General features: G+C 29.5%; 1 protein-coding gene across 2 annotated transcripts in view; it reads left to right on the top strand.

The window, feature by feature from the left end:
* Positions 1 to 26,603, top strand: part of scny (ubiquitin specific peptidase 36) — a 71,132-nt gene that overhangs the window by 19,200 nt on the left and 25,329 nt on the right. For both annotated transcript variants that reach the window (XM_075368058.1, XM_075368056.1), the window contains exons 5-9: positions 9,279 to 9,387; positions 12,835 to 12,902; positions 16,048 to 16,282; positions 16,817 to 17,033; positions 18,883 to 19,015. In XM_075368058.1, coding sequence (XP_075224173.1) covers positions 9,279 to 9,387; positions 12,835 to 12,902; positions 16,048 to 16,282; positions 16,817 to 17,033; positions 18,883 to 19,015 — 762 coding nt within the window. The remainder of the gene's footprint in view (positions 1 to 9,278; positions 9,388 to 12,834; positions 12,903 to 16,047; positions 16,283 to 16,816; positions 17,034 to 18,882; positions 19,016 to 26,603) is intronic.

Below are 26,603 nucleotides of genomic sequence, written 5' to 3'. Positions count from 1 at the left end.
TACTTTAAAACCATATAAAATCTATTTTGTTACTCAAAGAGGTTAACGAGTAATGAAGCTAACAAAACCGCTAACCGCTAAAAATACAGTTTCTTCTAACCATAAACAACGTATCCAAAAATACCGATGTTATGTATTTTTTCAAATTATAAAAATTACAGCTAAACTCATTAGAATGATTTAATTTATAATTAATAAATAGCCAATTACAGAATGATAAATAATAATTAGAAAATGATAAACAATTCAAATACATTAACTAGTTGTTCAATTCACTTTTACCTTATTTTACTCCTGCTAATGGAAGTTATGAATGAATCTTGTGCTTTTTGATAACAACTTTAACTAAGATAGCTAACTTACTACTCCTACCATTTTTTTATTGAGTAGAACTGGTAAGCCCTCATTCATCTTTGCTGTAATGTGTCCTTTTCCAGTAGTTGATAGAAAAAGCTCTGATTGCGTGAGAATCTTTAAAATATTTTCCAGTTGAACCCATGATTGATTATCCCTCAGTGATTTCTTAAATGAAATACCAGAACCCAGTGGATGGAAAAAGTGTATTCGATATTCCTCTTCATTTTTATGTATTTTGACTTCAATGACTTCACATAACCACCACTTGCCATCGTATACACAGCAGACATAATTTTTACGAGAACTGAGGTATTCTTAAGTCCTTGAACAACTTTGTTGGAGCAGAAACTAAATGTTATATTTTTAATTTTGTCTTTGCAATAATTTTACATTTCAGAAGGTGTAACAATTTGATCATTGACTGTCCTTTGAAGGCTTGCTTTAGTCACAGTCTCTCACTATCTCTCTCTCGTGCGCGCGCGGGAGAGAGAGAGGTTGTAATCAGTAAATTATGATAAACTAATCTTAAAATTAAATTTTTCTTTAAGGCTGTATACAATTATTTTAATTTAGATAAGATAAGCCTTTTGTCGAATATTAATTTTCTTCCTGTCAGCTTATCTTACAGAGATGCAATCCTTCTTGCTTGGGATCATTTGGCTGTGCCCATCATTCTGGTAAAAATCTTTGACACATTTTAATCAATTACATGTCTGGGTTTCTTTTTGCTGATTTGTGGCAAAATTTCACTTGCTTTAACTAATAGTTTGGATTGACAGGCTAAATTCTGATTAACACTAAACGCATTTTTAATTTTTTGAATGCTACAGCTGCTTGGTAATAAACTTAAAGTATTCATTTTTTCTTGGGTAGATGTAATTCTTTTCATTTTATCCTTCGTTTTAATGATTAATTCTTCATATTTCCTAACTAAATCAGTATAATTTTATGGTAACAGGTTTCTTCTGGCGAAATATTTAAATTAAAGGAATCGTTTAATTTACCGGTAATTGACTCGGCTGTATTTGTGACTTCTTAAAAGTGGTTCCTTTGCGCTGCTCAATAATTTTTAAATCTTAATGGGGAGAATGCCAGTTGCTGAACAAGCTTTATTCATAGATTTGATTATAACAAATTGAGACTCAAATATATCTTGACATTCCGGTTCGCTTTCTGTATTATTTTGTGGTTTTTGTATTTTGTTCAAGCATTTTGTACACAATGCTCTGCCTGAAATTAATTTTAAATTTGGATTGCTTGCTGAAAGTGACAAAAAGATATTTCTCGAAGGGATTTGTTAACTGGTTTAGTTTGACAGCTAATTGGTTCAGAGCAACTTTTCCCATTAATATGAAAATATTTATCTAAATATTTGGTTTTATGAAAAGTGCAGATATTTTTTGTTTTAGCACATCTATTTCTTAAAGATATCAATGTTATTTGCTATTCAGTAAACTGTAAAATATCATGAAAAACTGAAGATCTATTGTAAGTCAATTTGTGACATACTGTTTCAGTGTGAATGCAAATTGAACACTCCACCCAATCCGTTTTTATAAAATGCAAGGGTTCTTACAATAAAAATACAGTTAGTATTAATTATAAAACTACCAATTGCACTTCACTTTGTCTTAACCCAGTTTCTCTACAACTTAAATACAAATTTCTCTAATTAATAGAATAAAAAATAAAAGATATCTCATAAAAAAGAAGTTTGCTACTAATAAAATTACTTTATAAACAAGTGTACATTACCTAACCACAATGTTAACACTAGCAGCAATATATCACATTGAAATTGAAACAGTAACTGAGCCTTCTACAATGTTTACATTCAGGATTACACTAACATTCATGTTCATGCATGTCTATTCACTTTCATGTTTAAACATGAGTTTGTTTGTGTTTGTGTGTGTGTGTGTGTGTGTGTGTGTGTGCACACATGTGCACACAGGTCACTTAAAATAATAAATTATATAGAATATAAGGTGTTTCATTTTAGACATATCAAAATATTTTGTAGAGAAGGCCTATATTATTGTCTGAAAAAATACATGCTGTGATTCTTTGTTCACGGTTAGAAAAACTGTGTTTTTAGAGGTTTTTATGGCTTCATTACTCATCAACCCCTTTCAGTAACAGAATAAAGTTTTTATGGTTTTAAAGTACATAAAAAGTACTTAACTGCTGTAAACATTTCAGATTTTTGCCACCTGTCCCATTTTTGCCCAAAAATGAAACATTTTCAAAATCTTACGATTTGGCGGCCATTTTTTTTAATGAAGGACCCTCAGTAACAGTCCAATTTTTTTTATAAGTACTACTAGTACCTAAGAGTTAAAAGATAAAAAAACAGGCCTGTTTCCTAAGCCCTTCATTATCTATTTTAGGCCCAAAATTAAAAAAAAAAAAAACAACGTGTAAATGCAATTTCAGTAAACATTACAAGATTTGGTTATGTAACAAAATGAATTTTGAGTACACTAAGATGAAGTTCCTTTTTACTCTTTCCAAAAAGCCCTTATTGACCTCTGTATGATGTAAAATAAGAATGTTTCAGCTCATGGAAGAAGTTATGAAAATGGCTGTTTTTACCTGTTGACGAATTAGAAAAATAGTCTTATTCAAGAAAAAAATTTTTGTAAAAATTTAGTGGCCAAATTTTTGGCCACTACAAGGTGGGTAGTTATCATATACCAAATATATCAAAATCAAAAATAATGATTCTATAAAAGTTTTGTAAATTTTTTGAATTAAGATTGAATACCCGTAAAAGAATGTTTAAAATTTAACACTGGAATGATATTTTAAAATGACTTTCTTTTCATTTTTAAAAATATTACCTATTAAAGATATGGCTCTAGTTAATTTATTATATAATTTCTTATTTATATTGTAATAGTATCAATAATACCTTCATATTGAATTTAAAAAAAAAGTTGTAGTTCACTTGTGTGTGTGCGTGCGTGCGTGTGTGTATGTGTTTTTGTTTGTTTGTGTGTGTGTGATCAATATTTCGTTGTTTACTTTAAAACATTTATGAATTTAATGGTTGAACAGTATAAAATGTATTTTATATGTATTGGTATATATTTTATATTTTTACATTAGAAAATTTTAGCCAGATCTGAAAAGTTATGATGATAAATTTCTTTAATGAATTTCCAGTTTGGTAAATGGATGTTCTATGCATTAGCCTCAATATACCTGAATATAACCTCAGTACAACTTCCAGTGTTGGTCTCCTATGTTAATGTCCATCGTTATTTAGAACTAATTTGGTTGAATACAGTTCTGATGGTTGGGCTGATATTAAAATTTTTTAAACTAATGAGGAAACTGTGGTATCAATCTTATTCTATGTTTGTAACAGAGAGACAAATTAAATGATATGTAAAAGATTTGTGTACAATTATTATTTTCACCCTTTGTTTTCTGATGAGTAAATAAGCTAAGATGCAACTGTTATATCCAACAACGTTTCATTAACTTGTGATTTTGATATCTGATTTAAACTATTTCCAACTTTGATGTTATAATTAGCAAAAGTTTGCTTTTTTTCTAACCGTGATGTATGCATGCATTTTATGTTTTTTCAGGACTTATAAGAATTTTATTCTATTGGTTTTGAAGTAGAATTTACTTCTGTCTTCAAACAATTTTTTGCGTGTTATATTATGAATAAAAATATAGTATAGAGGATTAAGTGGCACATTTTTATATATTTATAAGTTAAAATATTACAGTTAAATTTAATATTAAGAATGTTAAAATTCTTATGTAACTGTTTAAAAAATATCTTTTTTCAAGGATGGATTTCTCCATCCGGGTGGAGGTAAGGACAGTCGGGCACATACCCGGCACCTTCAGCCTTTTGTCAAGGGATTGAATGAAAACTCTCTTAGGTAAAAATAGCTAATATGATAATATCAAAATCAAATTTTAAAAAGTTATTTAAAAACCAATTTATAAATTATTTTTTTTTTAACACCTAAGAGATGCTAACTTCAATGTAAAACATGAAAATATATCAGTAAATTATATTCAGGTTCAGCAGGAGGAATTATTTTAAAATTTACTTGCAAAAAACAAATTTGAGATTATTTTTAGTTTTAAAATTTTGTATGATCTATTACAAATTATAATAAGGCAGGGTTTATTTTATTATAATATTTTTTTACACCCTTTAAATCTTCTCTTTACTTCTTCAAAAATTCTTTTTTTATTTAATCTGTAATTCAATACATGACTACATCTTTTAGCTGATTTTTGACAATTATATCTTCCATTTCTTTCTACTCTATAATTTTCCTATGCATACTTTTTTAATTGGCCATAATTCATTTATAATTTGCCTATCCTAATATTTTTGTGCATATCCCATAGAAATTTCTTTCAGTGGCTCCAGTCATTTGTGTTTGATTCTTACTTGATAGTCATTGCTTCAAATGAAATTGGGATTGCTATTGTATTGTACAGTCCCAATCAGCCTTATTTTTTATTACCTAGAAGTTGTCTATTATCTGTGTAATTTAGATATCCATGTAAATTTGTACACTTATTCAATTAAATATTATGTGTGAATGATTGAGAATAAATATCTCTGAAATGAAATGTCAGATTTTCGTGAAGTAATCTTATACTTTATAATTATTATTCAAATATAATTATTTTTATTAAATAATTTATATATAATAATATATAATTATTTTTCAAAATTTATTAATTTCCGTTGCTGATTTTTATTTAAGAGGATTTTTTTTTATAGGTAAATCTGAAAAAGAGCTTTTTTTGAGATCTGATTCTGAAGGTTTAGTTTGGCTGATTATAACTGATAAAATTCATAACCAGGTAGTGGTTCAAATTTTGTAGTATTATCCATCTTGTAGTGTTTCAAATGGATCCTTTGATCTAACTTAACTTGTATAAATAAGAATTTTTATTTAGTTACAGACAATCTTAAAGTTCACCTGGAACTTTCATAACTTATTCTACTCATGAAAATAATGGAAAAAGTTCATATAAATATATGTCCTAAAATGATTTGTTTGCGAGTTACAGCTAGTGAAAGATTTCGCTGGGATTTCAGCTTCCCTAGTGAATTGAAATCGTACTGAAATTTTTACGATGTTAATTAAGGGTTAGAAATAGTGATTCTAATGACTTTTGACCTGAAAAATCAAATAAAATAGGTTCCAGAAGAGTATCTGCAGTAGTGTTTGAGAAACTGTGGTGAAAACCAATAAATTGGAGTTAAAAACCATGTTTTTTTATAATATGAACAATAACTTTGTTAAAGGGGTAATTAATATATAAAACATTTAAAGAAAACTTTTAAAGAATTTAATTCTGAACAAAATGGTGTAAGATAAGTTGAATGAAATAAAGACAAGGTAGAAAATTTTTGTTTTATTTAGAAACAGTACATTACTATAATTTTCAGAAAAGTACTTAAAGTAAACAAAAACCAAATTCTTTTTTGGTGATGTGAAAAATTTGTAAAAACAATTTTTATTGCTAAAAATTAATGTTAAAATTAAAAAAAAATAACTAGAAGTTACTCAACAAGTATAAATAAAAATAAACAAATAAAAATTACTTAGATAATAATTTTTTTATTAATGAAATAGTTTTCCAAACTTCAGGATTCCGGATCCCAAAACAGTTAGCGCAACTTTTCACAATTTTTGGAAAACAGGTTTATTATCTAGTATTTATACCAGCTGCGAACGATCTGTTCAGTATGATGCTGATATTGATGAAATTATTGATGCAGTTCAGCAGTCTAGCTGTCAGTACACAGTATCTTTCTAAGCGGATCAAAGTTTTGCATTCCATGGTTTGGAGGACACTTAGGAAACTGTCTGCTTCGTTTGTAGTTCTGCAACTGGTGGAACACAAATCAACAACTCTACAAGTATGTTTTGTTTATTGTTGAGGCAAATGTCATTCCAGATGGCATCAACAGCTTATGCAATGAGCATACGTGGGCAGAAGTAAATCCTCATGAAATGGTGGAAGGCAATTTTCAACACTGATAACACCGATTTAGGGTCAATGTATGGTATGGCCTTCTTCACAATCAGCTGTTTGGACCATTCATATTACGTGGCTGCTTAATTGTCAAGGTCTATTTGCACTTTTTTCTAGCAGAATTGCCGAAGCTGCTTGAAGACATTCCTCTAGCGCTGACACGCAAAGTATACTTTCAGCATGATAGCGCACCTCCCCACTTTTCTAGTATGCACTTCCACACTTTTCCACTTGCTTAAATTATCATTTCCATGAGAAATGGATTGGTTGTGGAGGAATAACACTGGGTTGGTTTAGTGGTGAATTTGTCATCCCAAATTAGCTGATTTTGAAGTCGAGAGTTCTAAGGTTCAAATCCTCATAACTTTTATACGGATTTGAATACTAGATCGTGGATACTGGTAATCTTTGGTGGTTGGATTTCAATTAACCACTAATTTCAGGACTAGTTGACCTTGAGGCTGTGCAAAAAAAAATTCATTTATTTTCATACATATCAAAATCATTCATCCTCTGAAGTAATACCTTACAGTGGTTCTGGAGGCCAAACAGAAAAAAGGTCCACATTCCTGGCTGTCAAGGTTGCTAATCTGAGACCTTTAGATTTTTGCACGTGGGGTGGATGAAAAATATTGTATTCAGAACAAAAATACATTTTTGTGAGAAATTAATTATCCGTATTATGTGGATGTGGTTGAGCAACTTAGATAGTCTTGAAGGACTTAGAGCAACAAAAGCAGTACAGAAGCGTGCAAGAAGTGTGTGAAAAATGCAGGGCTCAGTTTTGACCATTTATTACAAACTGGTACGTATAATGCACTTTAGCCTAGTGTACTGTTTCTAAATAAAATTAAAATTTTTTTTTAATCTTTTTGTTTTATTTAACTTATTTTACACCATTTGTTAAGAATTATATTCTCTACAAATTTTGTTTAAATGCTTTATGTGTTTATTACCCATTTAACAAAGTCGTTGTCAAACATAGAAAACAGGTTTTCCCCCCAGATTTCTCTAAATCTATTGCTGACATGGTTCTGGGACCTATTTTATTCTATTTTCAGGTCAAAAACCATAAGAAATCACTAATTCGTCCCTTTAGATCCGTAAAAGTTCAGTATGACTTCATTTTATCAGGGTAGCTGAAATCAAAACCAGCGAAATCTTTCACTAGCCATAATTTGCAAACAAAGTACTTTAGGACATATTTTTATATGAACTTTATTTGTTATTTTCACGTGTAGGTTATGAAAGTCCTGAGAGAACTTCGTGATACACTCTGTATAGATGTGATGTTAGTATGGTATTACCTGATAGGTAGTAAATTAAATACTGGAAGAAATATGGCAGTACTTCCTTCTCCCTGTCCAAGATGTAAAAAAATATAAATAAGTAAGAATTTAATAAGAATAAGAATTTAATTTATAACTCTGAATTTACAACAAAACCAACTTAGTTATGTCCTGCATCTCTCCAAGTTGCAGGGATATCATGTCCTCATGAAAACAAAGAATGGGTGAGCTTAAAAGGTGATTTGTGATAATGTAGATCATTTAAACACTAGGATGTATTGCTTCAAAATTTTACAAACTGTTTGTGGTTTTTATGGATTATAACCAGTCAAAGTAAGACATGTGGAATTAAAACTCTTAAAAAACTCTTTCAGATTTACTTACATATTTTCTCAAATAAACTGTTTTTAAGGTGAACACTTAAAGTAATGTAAAACTGAATTGGGTAATGTATATATTTTTTGAAAATTTACATGTCAGTTTTCAAGATGCTTGTTCTCAAGCTTGATCATACATAATATTTAATCTGATAAGTAAACGACTGAAAGTAAGCACTTTAGGATAGATTAATCATATATTTTCAAGAAAGGAAACTAATGTTTTAAAATATTTTTTCTGATTTTAAGTCATATGTATTTGGCTGATTTAACAGCTTTTTATTTTAAAATGATCTTTCTGCTGTATTTTGCAATATTTTTTATGTATCTGTTAAAAGCATATATTCTAATATTCTTAATCTGAGGTTGTAATTATGTCTATGTATAATTTTATTATGTGTATGACTTTAAAAGTAAACTTTTTCTCCATTATATATACTGTGATAATAGTAAAGTCTGTCAGATTTGTTTGTTACTACCTATTTTATAAATATTCACTTATACTAATATAGATTTTTTTGAAATAGTTTTACTTTTTTAATGTAATTTTTGTTTTTGTTTTTAATTCTTATTTGGATGCAAGTTGTTGATCCGTAGCTAATATAATAAAAATAAACAATAATACTTATATCTATTTCTTACAGTTTATTGTGTAAGTTCTTGTAGAAAACATAACGTTACATTAAAATTTTTAAATACACTGATCCTAAAAAATAGAGTTTAAAAAAGTTATACTTAGTAATACTATGCTTTATGTCTGGGAAAAATATTGTTTTAAGAAATAAGTTAGTTAATTAAATGTCTTAATTATTTGTTAAAGTATTGTTTTTATGTGCATATATATTTTTAAATAATGAATGCACTTAATATTTATTAGTTAGAAGTAGTATTTAAGAAATAGTTTTTTTAGTGTAAGAGAATCTTATTATATTATGTAATTAATAAAATCAGTGACTTACAGAAAATTATTTTTTGTTTTTTAGAGGTGGTTTACTGAAATAATATTTACAAGAATAAAATTATTATTTATATACTGTTTAAATTATTCTTATTAATTTTTATCATTAGTACACTGTGTAACGTTAGTTTACATTTCAGAATGTTTGCATTGAACCAATTATTATTGGGATTTTTTTTAATCTTTTTATTTTATTTATTTTTTATATTTAAAGCAGTTATATTAATTTATGTAATTAAATCTTTTTTTTATGTTTGTGTGTAGTGATTTGTAAACATCTGGTACACGGTCACCAGGAAGATGCACATGAGTTTCTACGATATCTAATTGAGAGTATGGAACGCTCATATTTGACTATTGTTCAAGGCACCAAGTAAATTATTTCTTTTTATTTAATGAGTACTATTAAGAGTTAATGTTGTGTATAATTGTTAGTGTTTTGCTTGTTTAGTTAACTACTATCTAAAAGGATGCAGTATTCTTCACGATTCAAATGTTAATTGTTTGTATTAAAGACATTTATTTCCTGTGAGGAGTTGTCTACGAATAATGTTACATGTTTAATTTCCTCCAGTCCTCTGAATATGACATATTGTTTTTTTTTTATCAGTCTTTGTATTTGTATGTAATCTGCTGCTTGCTCCTGTAAAAAGTAAAATATTAATACATACAATTTCTACATTACATGTAAAGATTCCCTTTTATAGTCCTATACGCTAGCATTCTAAGTATCTAGAGTTATCAGTACTCTTCTTTTAACTGACTTCTTGCTAATATATTTATTTTGTTATTTAGGCAGTTCGATTCCACTTCATTAGTCCAGTTTTACAATTTATGCAATAAATATTTTTATTTTTGTTTTCTTTTTACTTCCTTGTATGAAGTAAAGGAAGTATTGTGATCGCAAAAAATTTTGGTTTTCAGATTTCAACAGAAATATCCATTTTGACCATCCTTAAATCCATTTTGACTAATATCGGTGTGATGTCTACGTACATATGTATATATATGTATCTCGCATAATTCAAAAACGGTAGCTGTGGATATTGAAACTTTGGATTTATGACTGTTGTAACATCTAGTTGTGCACCTCCCATTTTGATTACAATTGATTGAACCAAAAGTGTCCATATAAGCCCAAAATCCAAACAAATTTGGATTTTGGGCTTTTTGTTAATGGCAGTAATAAGCCCTCATTGAGAACTTTTCAACGATATATCTTAAGTGGTACTTATTTTCATTGGTTCCAGAGTTATAGTCAAATAAAATTTTAATTAATGAAATATTTGGATCTTACAAGGGCACATCGGTCTGAATCAGATTTCCTTTTTTATTTTAACTTTTTTTTTAATTTAAACATATTGATTTATTAATAATTATTAACCTCAGATTGTAAAAACAAATTACGATAAATAATAATTCAATAATAACAGTAAAAAAAATTATGAAAAAGTAATTAATGAAATATAATTTTATGCATTTTTTTCATTATAGAAAAATGTGTATATATAATTTAAGTCATACTGTGTCCACATCAGATTTTTTTGTTATGAAATTATAAAGACTATATAAAGACTTATCAATAAAATATTCATTGTGTTATTATTGAAAGAAAAAATAATACACATAAATGACGGATAAGTGGTACATATTTTGATCATACTGTTATTGATATTAATGAATAAAATTCTCTGCCCTTGATTTCTCAGCTGTAATTTCTGACTAAACAATAAACATTTTCATGCTTTTACTTTGAAATGAAAGGGTGAAGAATGCTTCCTATCCACCATTACCATTACAATTTATTTACAAATGTACTGGAGTTATTATTCATCAGTAGATAGTATCTGTTTGGTTTTTTGTTTGCAAGTAGTACTTTTTTAAATAATTACAGTTGCATGCAGCCAGTATAATTTTTGATTTTTGTGCAAAGTACCAACGTTAGAATTAATGAAGTTTTTTATTGAATGTACTGATGTCAAATCTGTAACCCATCAATCTGTACAGAATTATACAAGGAAAAAATTATTTGCTGCATAAAGCACAATTTTATATGTGTACTTTTAGAGATAGCAACCCATGATGCATAGTTGTCCACCACTCAATCTCAGTAGATATGGACATCATCTTTTGGCACTTGTAAACATAAATTTGGTGTAAAAAATTCACATCCATTCTTAAACCCCCAATAAGTTAAAAAAGATGAAGATTGTTATATTAAAGGAGGTAGTGAAAATGTTAATGGTTTAAAATGTTGTTATTAAGAGTGAAGTTTATATGTATATATTATATTGGTGTCTGTATGTAAATTACCACCAAGTTTGTCTTCAAAATTAGAGGACCAGTGTTAAGTGATAGATAAAAGTAATCAAGAATTTTTGCTATTTACAGTGATAATTCCTTGCATGTCAACCTATCTATCCTTTTTTATTTATTTTTTCCTGAGCAAGGCAAGATTTCTGTGTAGGTTTGATTGCTTAACAAGCAATCAAAGATTTAAGATTAAGGCTGTAAGATTTAATTCCCAGTTTGGTTAAAATTTTCAAATATGTAATCTGTTCAGTGGATCTGGCTTTCTTGAGTGGTGTGTTTTCTACCGGTTTTGTAAATTCAAGATTTTAGGTGTTCAATGTTGAATTTGATTTTAGGTGTTGATTCAAGTCTTAAATGTTGAAAAAGGAAGATTTAAACGTAACTGGAAGATGGCATAGAGAGATGAACGTTCTACAATAGTTGGCCCATTTTTAGTATGGTCGGTAACAATTTTGTGGGAGTATCCTGCAGGAATCTGAATAAAATTTGGTCATATTAATTATAGATTGATGATGCTTGTTAAGAGATTTCAAAGTAACAGCTTTAGTAGTTAAAAGTAATTAATATTTTATTAAAAAAATGTATAAGAAAAATTACATGTTTTAATTAGTTTTGTTATAAGATTGTATTAATGCACTAGTAAAATAAATTAAATATCAGTTTTGTAACTAACTTAATTTTCTCCAATCCCCTCTGTCCGAACCATCTCAGTAGTGATTAATCCTTTAAGTTTTGTTGTTGTTCTTATTCTTTACATTGCTGCACTTTTTTTTTACTACAAATATATTTAACATTTTGCGTTTGCAATAATGCTATCCAGTTCCTGTCAGCCATGAGTTGAATTAGTTTGTTTGATACAGTGTTAATAAAACAGTTCTATTTGAATTTTATTCTACTTAAAATCATGGAAAGATTAGTACCGTCGTATTAATTACACTTTCTTTAGTTCTAAGGTTCAAATCCTAGTAAAGTTACTTTTATACGGATTTAATTACTAGATCCTGAATACTGGTGTTCTTGGGTGGTTGGGTTTCAATTACTACACATCTCAAGAATGATTGACCTGAGACTGTACAAGATTGCACTTCATTCATATATATCAACCTCATTCATCCTGTGAAGTAATACCCTACAGTGGTTCTGGCAGCTAAACAGAAAAAAAAAGAAGAGTATTAATTACATTGCAAGAAAGAAAGATAAATGTATCAAACACTTTATTTACAGTAAAGCAAAGGGGTATTTACGTACTGTTATCTATTTGACTTGAAGAGTCATTAATCATCCAGGTTCATGGAAAGTGAGAAAAAACATTTTAAAATTGTGAAAAAAATAAAGAAAAGAAGGAATTTTTTGTTTGTATTAAATGGTTCAGTTTGGTAGAAATTTTTAACTGTAGAAGAAAGATAACACTCGATTTAATGAAACTTTAATCTGTTTTGTTTTTGTAATTAGTTGTAAAAAGTTTTAGCTTCTGATATTTGTGTATAGGATTATTTTTTCTTTCTAGGCTTGATAGCTACAGTAAAGAAACAACACCACTTAACCAAATATTTGGTGGATATCTTCGTACTGAAGGTAAGGAACTACTAAATTTATTAATTACGTAACCCTGTTAGAATTTCCTTTTTTACACACATATTTATATTTTAAATTGTACAGTATTTAAAAATTATTCACTAATGATGTATCCTTTATTGTGTTTTGATGGTTTTTTCTTAATAGCAAATTGTGTTGTTTTTTAATCTGAAGACATGTAGATTGTTTTAGCAGACCTAATGTAAGGTACAATAATGAAGTAATATTCAGTAACCTAAGCAGCAGTAATGTGCTATTTCTTATGAATACTAAGGTTTAATAAATTTAACCATGATTTCTAAACCAAAGGCTAATTTTCATTAATATCATGTGGCTTCATGTAGTAGGTCAGCAGCTGAAAATTTATCAAATACCTCTTATTTTAATCCAGAAAAATAATTTGAAGAAAATCTGTTGTCTAGGAAAAATCAACTGGCAGACCATGAGTATCAGATCAAACTGTTGAACAAATTGGCAGTCTGCAGTCAGAAGTTCTAAAAAATCCATATCTCATTGAAGCCTTGAGTTAGATATTCTAAAAACATCAATTGACAAAGTTTTACACAAAAAATTGAAATTACAAGCATATAAAATCCAGCTACTGCTGAAATTGAAACCTGGTGATGGAGAAAAACATTTCGATTTTGCTGTTGAAGTTTTCCACAAAATTAATGAAAACAAATAATTTTTATGACTGACTCTGCAATTCATATTAATGGAAAAATCAATATGGAGATCAATGTTTACACACACAATATAGGGATCTGAAAATCCACATGTAATTTTTGAAAAACGATGCAATAGGCTTAAAGTTAATAAATGTTTGGGTTTGATGTGGTGTGATGAAAAATCGTGTAATCGGGCCTTTTTTCTTCACTGAAAAGACTATTGATGGAAATGTTTTTCTTGATATGTTAAACAATTATGGCTTTCCTCAACTGGATGAACTCGAAAGATACAAAAAATTCTTTTCCAATGAGATGGTGGTGCACCCTTGCACTACGTTCGTCAGCTATGCTTTGAACAGAAAATTTGGATATTGATGGATAGGCCGGCAAGGAGCCCAGGCCTGATACCTGGCGATCTTTTTTTGTGGGAGTATGTAGAAAACATTGTTTATTTGCAAAAAATATGTAACCTACGTCACTTAAAGGAAAGGATTAGCAAGGATGAAGCAGTTGTAACCATAGCAGAAGATATGTTAATTTGGGTATTGGCAGAAACTGAGTATCGATTGGACATTTGTGAGCGAATAATGGTGCACATATAGAAATTTATTAGGTAACTAAAATAAAAATTGTTTGAGATCAAAAATTTGATAAATAAACATCAACTATAAGTTTTTTGTTTTTATTTATTCCGTGCTCAAAACTTCACCATTCTTTTATGAAGATTATATTTTACTGAAATTAAAAAAAAATCTTTACTAGGTGGCTTATTTAATAGAATTTAAATATAAATGCATATTTTTTTTACTGGTATTCAGTAAACTGACATTTTTGCTAAAATGTTATCAAAACACAAGCTAACACAAGCAATTTTACAGCAAGGAACTGAGTGTCATGAAATTATGGGAAATGATCAACTGTAGCAGTTTTTTTGTATTCAAATTTAAATATATATAAAAAAGATTAATTTTTTTATCTCTAAGAATTAATTAATTTTAGGAATTATTTTTGCTTATTTATTAGAAACTAATAAGTGTATCATTGTTAGAGGTTACTTATAAAATGAATTACATAATTAGGTCTTCATATAGTGCTATGGAACTTGATTATTATGCCTGCATAACTGAGATTGTTTTTAGTTTTGGTAGAAGTATGATTTAGTTGTGTTGGACTTACCTTAATTTCTGTTCATTTTGTCATAATCTCTGTTTATTTATATTTTTGAATGAAGCATTCATTATAAGCTTGATTTGGTGTACCTATAGATTTCTTAAGTTGTTTTGTATCAGTAAATCAAGAGAATTATTATTACATAATTCATATAAATTACTTATTTTTGTTTTGATTTTTAATAGTTTATATTATTCATCATCATTTAAATCAATATTCATAATTTATATTCATTATTTGAATGTCATATGTGCAGAACATAGCCACAGAAAAAGCAGCTATTACTGTGCAATGGAAAAGAGAGTTAAAAAAATCTAGAGATATTAAGAGAATTGGAATTCTAATAGATTTTATCTAATTTAATTTTCACTAAATTACTCGTTTTTGGCTTATTTTTTGCTGTTGGAATGGAAATTTTATTTAACAATTTCTAAATGTGTTTTAGTTTTATGCTAAATCTTGAATTTAGTACTTTTTTAATTTCAGTTTTGAATTAGCAAAGTTCCACATCAACTGCTCTATTTTCTTTTCATGAAATTAAGCTAGTAATATTCTTTGAATATTTTAATTATCAGTTTGCATTTGTATGATCTCCTTTTCCTTTTTTCCTTCTTTTTATTATAATTTCCTTTTTCTATTGTAATGAATTTTACACTTAATGATAATTCTCAAAAATATAGTAAAATGTTTATTAAGTGTAAACTTTTTGCATATTTTATTTAGTTTTTTTATCACTCGAGTTTTATTATTTTAACTTAAAAAAATATGTGATTTAGTTTTATATGCCAATTTTTCTGAAATTGTATAAAGTTATTTTAAAATATATTTGTTCATGTTAAAAATTCTTCGCCCCCCCCCCGTCACCCCCCCCTATTTGGCGACTATGCAGTCGCCAAATAGGCGACACAGCTACAAGGCTCTCTTTAAACAGATTGTAAATCAGAGGAGCATCTTATTGAATAGTATTTCTGTAATAATATTTCCTTTTATTTTGTGTTATATCCAAATTGTGATAAAGTTTTAAAATGTCTGCCACTGGAGTAGAATATGTGGGGTACAGATAGGTAGCCCTAACTCAATACTGTACATTACTAAAAAGGTGAATTTGTAGAAGCTTTATTAGATTTTTTTTTTTTACAAGTTTATTTCTATTTTTATTAGGGAAATAAAGAAAAATATCTTTATTTTTTGTAATCTTAATGAAATATCTTCTCACTCATTCTTCAAATGAATATTAAAGTCTTTATTGAATTGTCTTTCAGTTAGTGGAATTATCATTTAGTAAAACCTTAACATCAATGTTACAGTTACATGTTTGGAGTGTCGGCACGTTTCAACAACATTCCAGCATTTCCAGGATTTGCTTTTGGATATAAGAACTGTTGGCTCTGTAGAGGATGCACTGGATGCTTACTTCGGTCGAGAGCAACTGGGTGAAGGTGAAGAAGCATACCGTTGCGAACAGTGTCATCGGCGAGTTGCTGCAACCAAGAAGTTTTCAATACAGAAGGCACCTAATGTTCTCTGCATGCAACTCAAGAGGTAGCTTATAGCCTGCTATGTAAAACCTCTAACCATTGTTCACATAACGTGTACTATATGGAGTATACATCCAACATATATTATAAGGTTTGTTATTCAGTCTGTTCAAATTATAGAAATTTTGGGTTTATTTTATTGTTTTATTGAAATAAAAATTTATACCCTGTTTCAACTAAATTCATTAGTATTCAATTTTGTGGACAATGGCAGAAGTTGTAAATTTTTTTTGTAACTTCAGATCAGTTTAGTTTTTTAAAAAGTTTATGAAAAGTTTAAAAACTTAATTTTCTGCCATTTGTAAATTATTTTTTTAATTTAAATTATATCCGTTCTTTCTTCAATTAATCAAATATTTTTTTACTTAACACCAGTTTTTTTTTTATTCAACATGTTGATGTTGACTTACCTAGGCTCTGTTAGTTTCATTCAGTTTTAAAACTTAGTAAATTATTGAGCAGACTGTATTAAAGCAATTAATTTTTATAATCTAATATACTTAAATAAAAATATTTATTTTGAATGTGTGATATTTAGGTTTGGTATCTTCGGAGGGAAGATCAGCAAGCATGTCTCACTGAAACAGAAACTGGATCTTTCACGGTTTATGCATCCATCTAGTTCCTCAAATGGTGAATTAAGTTACAAATTGGTTTCAATGATTTCTCACATTGGTCCTTCTGCTAGTTGTGGTCATTACACTGCAATGGCTGCTTCATCTAATGGATTTTTCTATCTATTTGATGATAGTATGGTTAGTAGATGTTTTCATATATTTGTTTTTAAGTGTTAACTGTTATGGTCATTTTTAGTCTGGTTTTGTAAAAAAAAATTAAGTAAAAACTATTGTGTAGAGTTAATTTTTTTACTGTAATAGTCTGCAAAATTATAGAGGTTTTTTGATAAATTTATTTGATTAGGTTTCAGTGATTTGTAATATTTTTATATAGTTAATATGAATTAATGATAGTCCTTGCCGTTTATAATTTTTTTGTGATAGAAGAATGCAGTAGTCCATTTGAATGCACATACAAGCATTATTACATATATCCAAATTTGTAAGTGTTGTCTAAAAATGTTGACTAATTAATCTACAATTTTCTTTTTTTAATTTAAAGAGTATTTTTAATTGTATACAGATTTTACTATTAATATTTCCAAACAAGAAGTTATTTATAAAGTTAAAAAAATAATAAAATATAAAATAAAAAATTTTTTTGTTTGCTCAATTGTACTGTGAAGAAAATTTATTCCATATGATAAAAAAAATTGTTTAACTTGCTTGTAGGTTCTTAAAGTTAAGAAAAATATTAAAACATCTCTCAGGAAATCTTAACTTCAACATGAAACCACATTAAAGATTATTCTCTATTGAAATAGTAGAGTTGCATTTAATTATATTACAAAGCTACTCAACTTATTCTTGATGTGTGTGAGTGTGTGTGTTTTGTTTAAATTGATTTAGTATTATAAAACCTCATTATATTAAAATTAATTGTACATTAACTAATCACATTTTAAAATTGCTTTTGACTAGTTTTCATCTATATAGTTGTAAATAAAAATGTGTTCCCACTACTCATTGGGTAGGGGGTCTGCAAAATACAAAATCATTGAGATACAGATACAGAGTTATGCCAGTCTATGTATGTAGCACATCCAAATAAGCAACTCCTGTTATGCTTGCTCCATAGAAAAACAATAATAAGAGAAAGAATTGCCTGTAAACTTGTCATCGGGTTATCGTTCAGAAAACATTTAATTTTGGCAAGTCCCTTTCACATCATGAGAGTTTATAGGGATTTTCTGACTCCCAGATAGACATTTTGTTTTTTAACTTTTCCATTAAGATGAAATGTTTGAATATCACTAAACACAGTAGAATCAAGAAATGTGTTTATAATGCAACATTTTGATAGCAAAATCAGCATGCATAGCCTAACCAGTGGGCTTCAAAACCTGTTAACAGCTGCACACAGTACGGATGCGTATCCTTCAATTATTCCATTCCACACTGTCATCAGCATTGCTAGTTCGTGGCTGGCCTTCCTAACAGATTTTTTAGGACTGCAGAAAAATTTCCCTGGCATGTTCAACATTTTCTTCAGATATCCTTGTTCATCTCATACTCTTCCCTTAACACAAACATCTGGTTGTTTCAAATTGATTATGCCATCGACAAATGTTATTATTATTTGGAGAATCACAATTCAACTTTCTATGAAATGCATGTTGAACTATAACTACAAGTTCAGATTTAGCAAACTGCAGAACACAGAAGGCTTTCTGTCCAGGAGTCGCTATCTTTGTTGGTGCTGTCAAGCAAAAAGGTAGGGAATCAATGAACATCATAGAAACAGAGATAGGTGGTTGGTTATTTTCTTACAATTTTTATTTTTGTTTGATAAAATTGTGCAATAATACTTTTATGAATTTTTTCTGAAAGATGGGTATTTTGCTAAAAATGGAAGTTTGTGCTACTGTTAATGCAATTTTTACCCTTTTAGAATGCTGATGTGTCTTTAGATAAAATCAGTATCGTTTTCTCTTACTTTAGGTCATTTGGTTGTTTTTAATTATAATTATTATTTTTTTTTTAACAGGTAAGGCAGGTCCAACTACAAACAGTTTTAGGTACAAATGCTTATGTAATTATGTATGAATTGGAGCCATCATCTTCAGCACAGCGTAGTATGACAAAACCATCCTCATCTGTTTCATCTAATACTAATAATGGTAAACTTATTATATTTTATTATAATAAATAATAATGTAAAAAAAAAAAAAAAAAAAAAAAAACTATTTGTGTGGGATAAAAATCCTGAACTTAACACTTAGTGTTCATTTTGTAGACAACTTGGACATTTTTAAACTAAATCTCCATTGAGTAATGTATTTTTAATCTAATTTAATGAAGAAAATTGCAAAAAATAAAATATTTTTAAAAATTATTTTATTTTTTTATTTTAAAATAACAATTTTTATAATTTTATAAAATTAATTTATATTTTATAATTTTTATAAATTATTGTTATTATTTATTAAATTAATAATTTAACTATGTTAACTAAACTAATATATTTATAATGAAATTATATATGTATATATTAAATAATATTTAATATTAATAATATATTATTAATATTATATATATTATGTGAGATCTGTAAATAAAGTAATGAGACTAGTTTTTTTTGGCAGCCAAAGTGGCAACACTGTAAAGTTACTAGTAAACATTATTATATGAACAGCTGATTTATATTAGATATTAATATTTTTAGTATATTGTTGCCATGTGAGACGTAAACAAACTTACAAAAATGAGTGATACTAATTATGAGCAATGTTGTGCAATCAAGTCTTGTGTTAAATTCTGTGAGAATGCTACTGAAATTTTTTAAAAATTGAAAAGGGCATATGGAGATGATGATCTTTCACAAGCCCTAGTTATTTGGTGGTTTAAAGCACTTTCAGATGGCCAGGAATTAGTTATGGACGATCTACGTTCTGGAAGGTCATACGTCAAAAAGTGATGACAATGTTGAGCGAATCAGAGACTTGATGTGGTACGACTGGTGATTGTCAGAATGATTGCAGAATAATTGAATTTGAACCATACCGCAGTCCATCAAATGTTGACAAACACATGGACATGATAAAAGTTTGTGCAAAATTGGTTCCCATAAAATCTCACTGTTGAACAGAAAAACAACAGGGTGGAAGTGTGCCACTATCTTCTAGGATGAATTGAAACTGATCCTGATTTTCAAAAAAAATATTGTTGATGAATCTTGGATATTTGAGTATGACCCAGGAACAAAATGCCAGAACAAGGAGTGGCATACTTTAAACTCACAATGTCCCAAAAAAGCAAAAATGAGCAAATAAAATATCAAAACCATGCTAATTTGTTTCTTTGGTTATAATGGCATTCTCCATAAGGAGTTTTTGCCTACAGGACAGACTGTAAATCAATATGTTTACAGAGAAATTCTTGAAAGATTGTGGAAAAGAGTTGCCCACATGAGACCAGCCATCAAAGACGGATGCTGCATCATAATGCACCTTGTCACACTGCACTCTCAATGAATTTTTAGCAAAGAAAAACATTTCTGTACTTCTTCAACCACCTTATTCACCTGGCTTGAGTCCCTGTGACTTTTCCTGTTCCCGACTTTAAGAAACACCTTGAAGGACACCATTTTGGAACAATAGAAAAATATGTTGAAGGATAAAAAAATGTTGAAGGATATTTCGACCATGTGAATGATATTCCGGTTTCTGAGTTCCAACATTGCTAGGAAGAGTGGGAAAACCGTTTGAAGCATTGTGTAGTTTCCCAAGGGAAATATTTTGAAGGTGATATGTATAATTGGATTGTAAATAAGACGTTTTTCTGAATCAGTCTCATTACTTTATTTACTGACATTGTGTGTGTGTCTGTCTGTGTTAATTAATTTTTTCATTTTTATTATTATTAAATTAATGCAGTTATTTCTTATGTGTATAATGATGTTCTGTAAGCTATCAATTGTTTGGTGCAGTGGCATATCAATGATAAGCAGTTAAAAATTTTGTTGAATCTTTGTTGTTGATGTTTAAAAATAACATAATTTTTAATGCTTCATACTGTTATCAGTTCAGTGAAAGAAAGTATTTCAGTGTTATATTTTTGTGTTACTCTTAATGGTACGAGACAGTCTTATAGTACATTTTCACAACAGTCTTATTCAGTGTAATTTTATTAATCTTAATTTACCCTTTGTTTTTGTGCCAATCGGGTTTTAACAAAAAGTAATTTTGACTTGTAACGTAAACCAGGAAAACCCACTCTTAAATAGCTGCAAAACTCTTAAATCAGCAACATATATATAATCTTAAAACATGATAACAACCCTGAAACTGCAGCCAGAGATGTGCTCAGAAAGCAAGTAGTGCAACAGGCATTGGTGAAAGAAAAATTACTACATTTTTAATAAAACACAAAATTGATTATATTATGTTACCCCAAAAAGACTTGAAAGCATGTGAAAACGATTAAAAGGTTGGATAATTTTACTAAAACCATCATCCGAAAAAATTTGTTTTGATTGTTTTATTTCAATAACAAGCTTTCAGACTTAAATTACATCATGTTTTAAAAAATCAATGAATTTTCATTTCACATCCAGAAAATTTAATTTGTTGATTGAATGCAAAGATATTATTTCATGATGTAGGGAATATGTAAAAGAAATTTAGCGATTTTGTGAAGAGAGTAAGACAATTTATTATCTAGATGAAACTTGGGTTAATGCAGTACATGTACTGTAAACAGCATGGGTGGATAAAAAAATAAAGAGCACAAAAGATGCTCTAATCAAAGGTTTGTCAAACTGGATTGAAAACCCTGGCTGGAAAAGGTAATGAGTAATAGCATATGTAAGAAGTGAAAATGGGGTTTTCAACAGTGGTTTTATGGGTATTTGAATACAGATCTTCCCAAGAGTATCATGATGAAATGAATGATGACAATTTTTTGCAGTAGTTTTAAAAAATTTAGATATTGTTACTGAAGGATCGATTATAGTGATAACCTTGCCTAAAACTTAAAAAATTCCAAACAAAAAAGTTATAATAATTTTTTTTTGTTCAGTTAACTATGGAATATTAATACAAAATCTGATCTTGGAAAATGTGATTCTTAGATGCAAATTTTTATGCAAAAAATTAATTGTATTACTAACATTTTATGTATTTTACTTACAAATATTATGTATTAATTATATTCATAAATTATTAAGTCAAGACTAATGATTACATGATGTAAGGATGAAAAAAACAATTATTTTGAAATATCAAAAATAAAAAATTGTTTTTTTTTTATGTCATCCTCCACACCATTTCAATTTTAATCCAATAGAATTGGTATGGACCACTTTGTGAAGCAGTCTCAGATAGCTTCATTTTAAATGACTTTTAAGGTTAATGATGAATTTGCTTTAATGTCATCAATAGTCTCAAAACCAGCGTCCTTTCATCATTGATTTTAATTTCAGAAATAAGAAAAACCTTGACACCTAAGCCCACACAGGTGCTGCACCTGTCTGGGCTTACCGCTTGGCTTTTAGGTGTTACGCCGACATTTTGCTGCGGGCCCAGCAACTCCTCTTGCTGGCTGTTAAGGGGTTATAGAAAAGTTTTGCAGGAGGCAGTCTGTGTTACAGCCATAGTCAAACCAATCGATATCTTGGCTAATGAGTATAAGAAATGATACATTTCCATGGTAAATAACCTATTGATGTCAGAACGAAAGCAGGAGATTGGAGGAACGGGGCCTTGCATCTTAGCAGGTCAGATGGGACGAATCCCCCACAGGTCGGTGCATGCATGGGGTATATTTCCTGGTATGATTAGATGGGTTTCCCCCAATCTGTATATCACACAGTTTATCTCCAGGCATGGTGCCTTTCTGTTGAGTTTGGCTAGGTTTCATTTGGTGGATTTGGATCGGTCCTGGGTTGTGGGATTGATGATAGCAGTGGACCACGTCCTCTACGTTTGTCCCCGATACAAGGTCGAACGCTCACGAGCTGTTAGGGAACTTGAGAGAATACATTCCTTTTTGGATCTCCGTATTATTTGGATGATCTGCGAGGAGTGGTCGGTGAATAGTGGCTGGTTTTCTTCATGCCCTTGTGGTGTGTAGGTCAGCAGAGGGAGTTTAATTGAGGTATTTGATCATTGTAGGATCCCAGGTGGCTAGGGTTCTGACCTAGGCATTGGATTGGTTGGAAATAGGCGCATTGGCATCGTGCCACGGTTACATTGATGTTGTTTGTGATTCAATTTGTAGGCACCTGCTGGTGGGGGTGGCTGCAATGCCTGGGTATGGTAGCCCGTGTAATCACGTGTGGCTTCCTTCTGCCGGTGGTGGTCCTGGTTGTGACTTGGTAAAGCTGTGCGAGACTCCATGATGGCAGGTGGGGGTGTGGGGTTTGTCCCCCAGCTCCTGCACGGATTGGAATGAGATTACATTCCCCTTGTTAGGTGACTTAAATTGATCAATTTGTTTGGGTGTAGGTCTGAATTTCTATGTTGCTTTAAACATAATTTTGATTGGTATTAGTGTAGCACTGATTTAACTTTCAACTTGTTCGTTTTCTGAGGCATTCAGTCATGAACAGTGCTGTCAAATCTAGACTAGGCACAGGGTTTGCGCTTTTGCAGTTTTGGTCAGTTAGTTTGAGGGAATCATGTTAGGTTGGATGTGAAGATGTCTGTTTGAGGCCTATGTGAAGGCAAAATTTGATTTTTATTTACTGATGCAAATGTCTGCCAAGGCATTTACATTGGTGGCATCCTGACTGAGACCTGGCTGATGACTGTGAGATGTAATCAGTTAGAGGGTCTAAAGGTGACCTCCGGTAAAGCCCCTCAGGGTTCAGAACGGAGCAGATGGTGTGGTGACCAGTAACATCACAAGGTAGGTGTCTTCCCCCTACAGGGTTGGGATGAACATGGGTTAATAAGTTTCCTGATCGAGGGTCATCTTCAATTGATTGACGATCACTTTAAAATTGTGAAAACCATTCATAACATTGCATATGAGGGCATCATCTCCGAAAGATTGTTTCAAAAGTTGAAATGTTTCTGTTAGTTTTCCCCAGTTTCATTACATTGTATTGTTGCTCCTGGAAATCGCACATTACAAAAATCACAACTAAACTTAAATATGTTGCACTCAAATAACATTAACGCTTAAATTGAATGAGATATCAACATTCCTAAAATATGTAGTTACAGAGGAGATTATGCAGAACACAATGCTGCCAACTGTACACCACTAAATATTTCTGTTGGCACATAATTAAAAATGTTCAGTTATTTTCTGAACAGACCTCGTACTTTCTTAAAATATTTATTTTTAAAGTAAATATAATTTTACCGTAACGTTTTAATTTTTGTATTACAAGTTATTTTTACTTAATTTTTATGTTATAAATAAAAGAGAAGTGTTTTTTCTTGAATAGATTGTGCTAAATTAAACTAAATTAGAATCGTCCTACTGTTATGTTTTGGGTTACTGCATAGTTTTGTGAGAAGGTTGATGAAGTTTAGTTACAGTAATAGTATTATGTAATCTAAATTCAATCTGTAGACCAGGATAATTATTCTTGTTAACTATTTTTATGATTGTGTTTAATTTATATTTTTTCTATTATTTTATTTTGGTTTTTTATTAATAATCATATCCTCTCTATACACATTTCTAATCAATTTACGAATGAATTAATAAACCACCAGTTGAAGTAATTTACTAAACACAGTATGATCAAGAAAGTATATTGGATGATATGAACATTATAAGTATAATTAATTAATTAATCATATAAATAATAATGAACATAATGTCCATTCGGAATGTTCATAATAATTATATGAACATTTTTATATTGCAACATTTTGATAGTGAAGTCGGCTTAGCCTGCGGGCATCAAAATCCACAGAAAGACATTTACTGAAAGACTTTTTTTGTCCTTAGAACATCATGATTAGTCTTGATTGTTAATAATTTATGAATATTATTAATATATAATATTTGCATATAAAATACATCTAAGAATACATATAAATCTAATAATCAGATTTTCCATGATCAGGTTTTTCCCTCTAAATATTGTATCGTTACTACATCCTGACATCGGCAGTGAAAGAACCTGCCTTATGATGATGCCAGTCACCACACCATTCCCTTCATTCCTAGTCTGATGAGTTTTACTGAGGCGTTTTTTTAGATCCTCTAAACCTGAAAACACATCACAGGAGTATTCCATTTCAATTAAACAAATTTTTTAAAATTTTATTGCATCACTTTTTTTGATTTTGATAATATTTGGCATATAACTACTCACCTTGTAGTGGTCAGAAAATATTTTTTTTATATTTAAAGAAAAAAATTTTTTTTTTAATAGACTATTTTCTAACTTGCCAACAGGCAAAAAAAACAAGCCATTTCCATCACTTCTTCCATGAGCTGTAGAATTCTTATTCTACATTGTACAGAGGGTCAAAAAGGGCTTTTTGGAGAGTAAAGAGGAACTTCATCTTAGTGTACTCAAAATTAATTTTGTTACATAACCAAATCTTATAATGTTTACTTAAATTACGTTTACAAATGTTTTCTCAAATTTTTTGCCCAAAATAAAAAATGAAGGGCTTAAGGTAACAGGTCTGGTTTTTACCTTTTAACTCTTAAGATACTAGTAGTACTTATTAAAAAAAAATTGACTGTTACCAAGTTTCCATTAAAAAAAATGGCCGCCAAATCGTAAGATTTTGAAAATGTCTCGTTAATGGGGCCTAAAAGCCACATGTGTGACCGGTGGCAAAAATCTGACATTTTTACAGTAGTAAGTACTTTTTATATACTTTAAAACCATAAAAAATTTATTTTGTTACTCAAAGGGGTTGATGAGTAATGAAGCCATAAAAAGTGCTAAAAACACTGTTCCTTCTAACCATGAACAATGTATCCAAAAAATTCACAGCATAAATTTTTTCAGAATAATGTACCAGGTGTGTAAGTATGAAACCGGAATATTTGTATAGAAAATACATGTTTATTGTATGAAAATTATAAAAAATATTCAAAATATTATCCATCAGTAACTATACATTTTTCCCATCTCTCTGACAATTTATGAATGTCATGCCAAAAAAATTGTTGCTCTTTTGAGGCAAACTAGTCATCAAGCCATTTTCGTACATTTTCATAAGAAGTGAAGCACTGCTCAGAAAGTGCGTGTCTCATTGATGCAAATAAATAGTAGTTGGACAGTGCCAAGTCTGGTGAATAAGCCTTAAAAAATGCTTAATTATCATATACACAGCAATGTCTGCTGTGTATACGATGGCAAGTGGTGGTTATGTGAAGTCATTAAGTCAAAATACACTTTTGACTTCAAATACACTTTTTCCATCCACTAGGTCCTGGTACTTTATTCAAGAAATCATTGAGGGATAATCAATGATGGATTCAACTGGAAAATATTTGAAAGATTCTTGCGCAATCAGAGCTTTTTCTATCAATTACTGGAAGAGAACAAAACATTACACCAAAGATGAATGAGGACTTACCAGTTCTACTCAATAAAAAAATGGCAGGAGTAGTATCTTAGTTAAGTTTGTTATCAAAAAGTGCAAGATTTATTCATAACTTACATTAGCTGGAGTAAAATAAGGAAAAAGTGAATTTTGAATAACATATTTAATGTATTTGAGTTATCATTTTGTAATTATTTTCATTCTGTAATTGACATTTCATAATTTTGTAGTTGACTTT

Source organism: Lycorma delicatula, chromosome 6, assembly GCF_047948215.1.
Source record: "Lycorma delicatula isolate Av1 chromosome 6, ASM4794821v1, whole genome shotgun sequence".
Classification (NCBI taxonomy): Eukaryota; Metazoa; Arthropoda; class Insecta; order Hemiptera; family Fulgoridae; genus Lycorma; species Lycorma delicatula.
The sequence above is the reverse complement of the archived record's forward strand: the minus strand, read 5'-3'. Positions and strand labels throughout refer to the sequence as shown.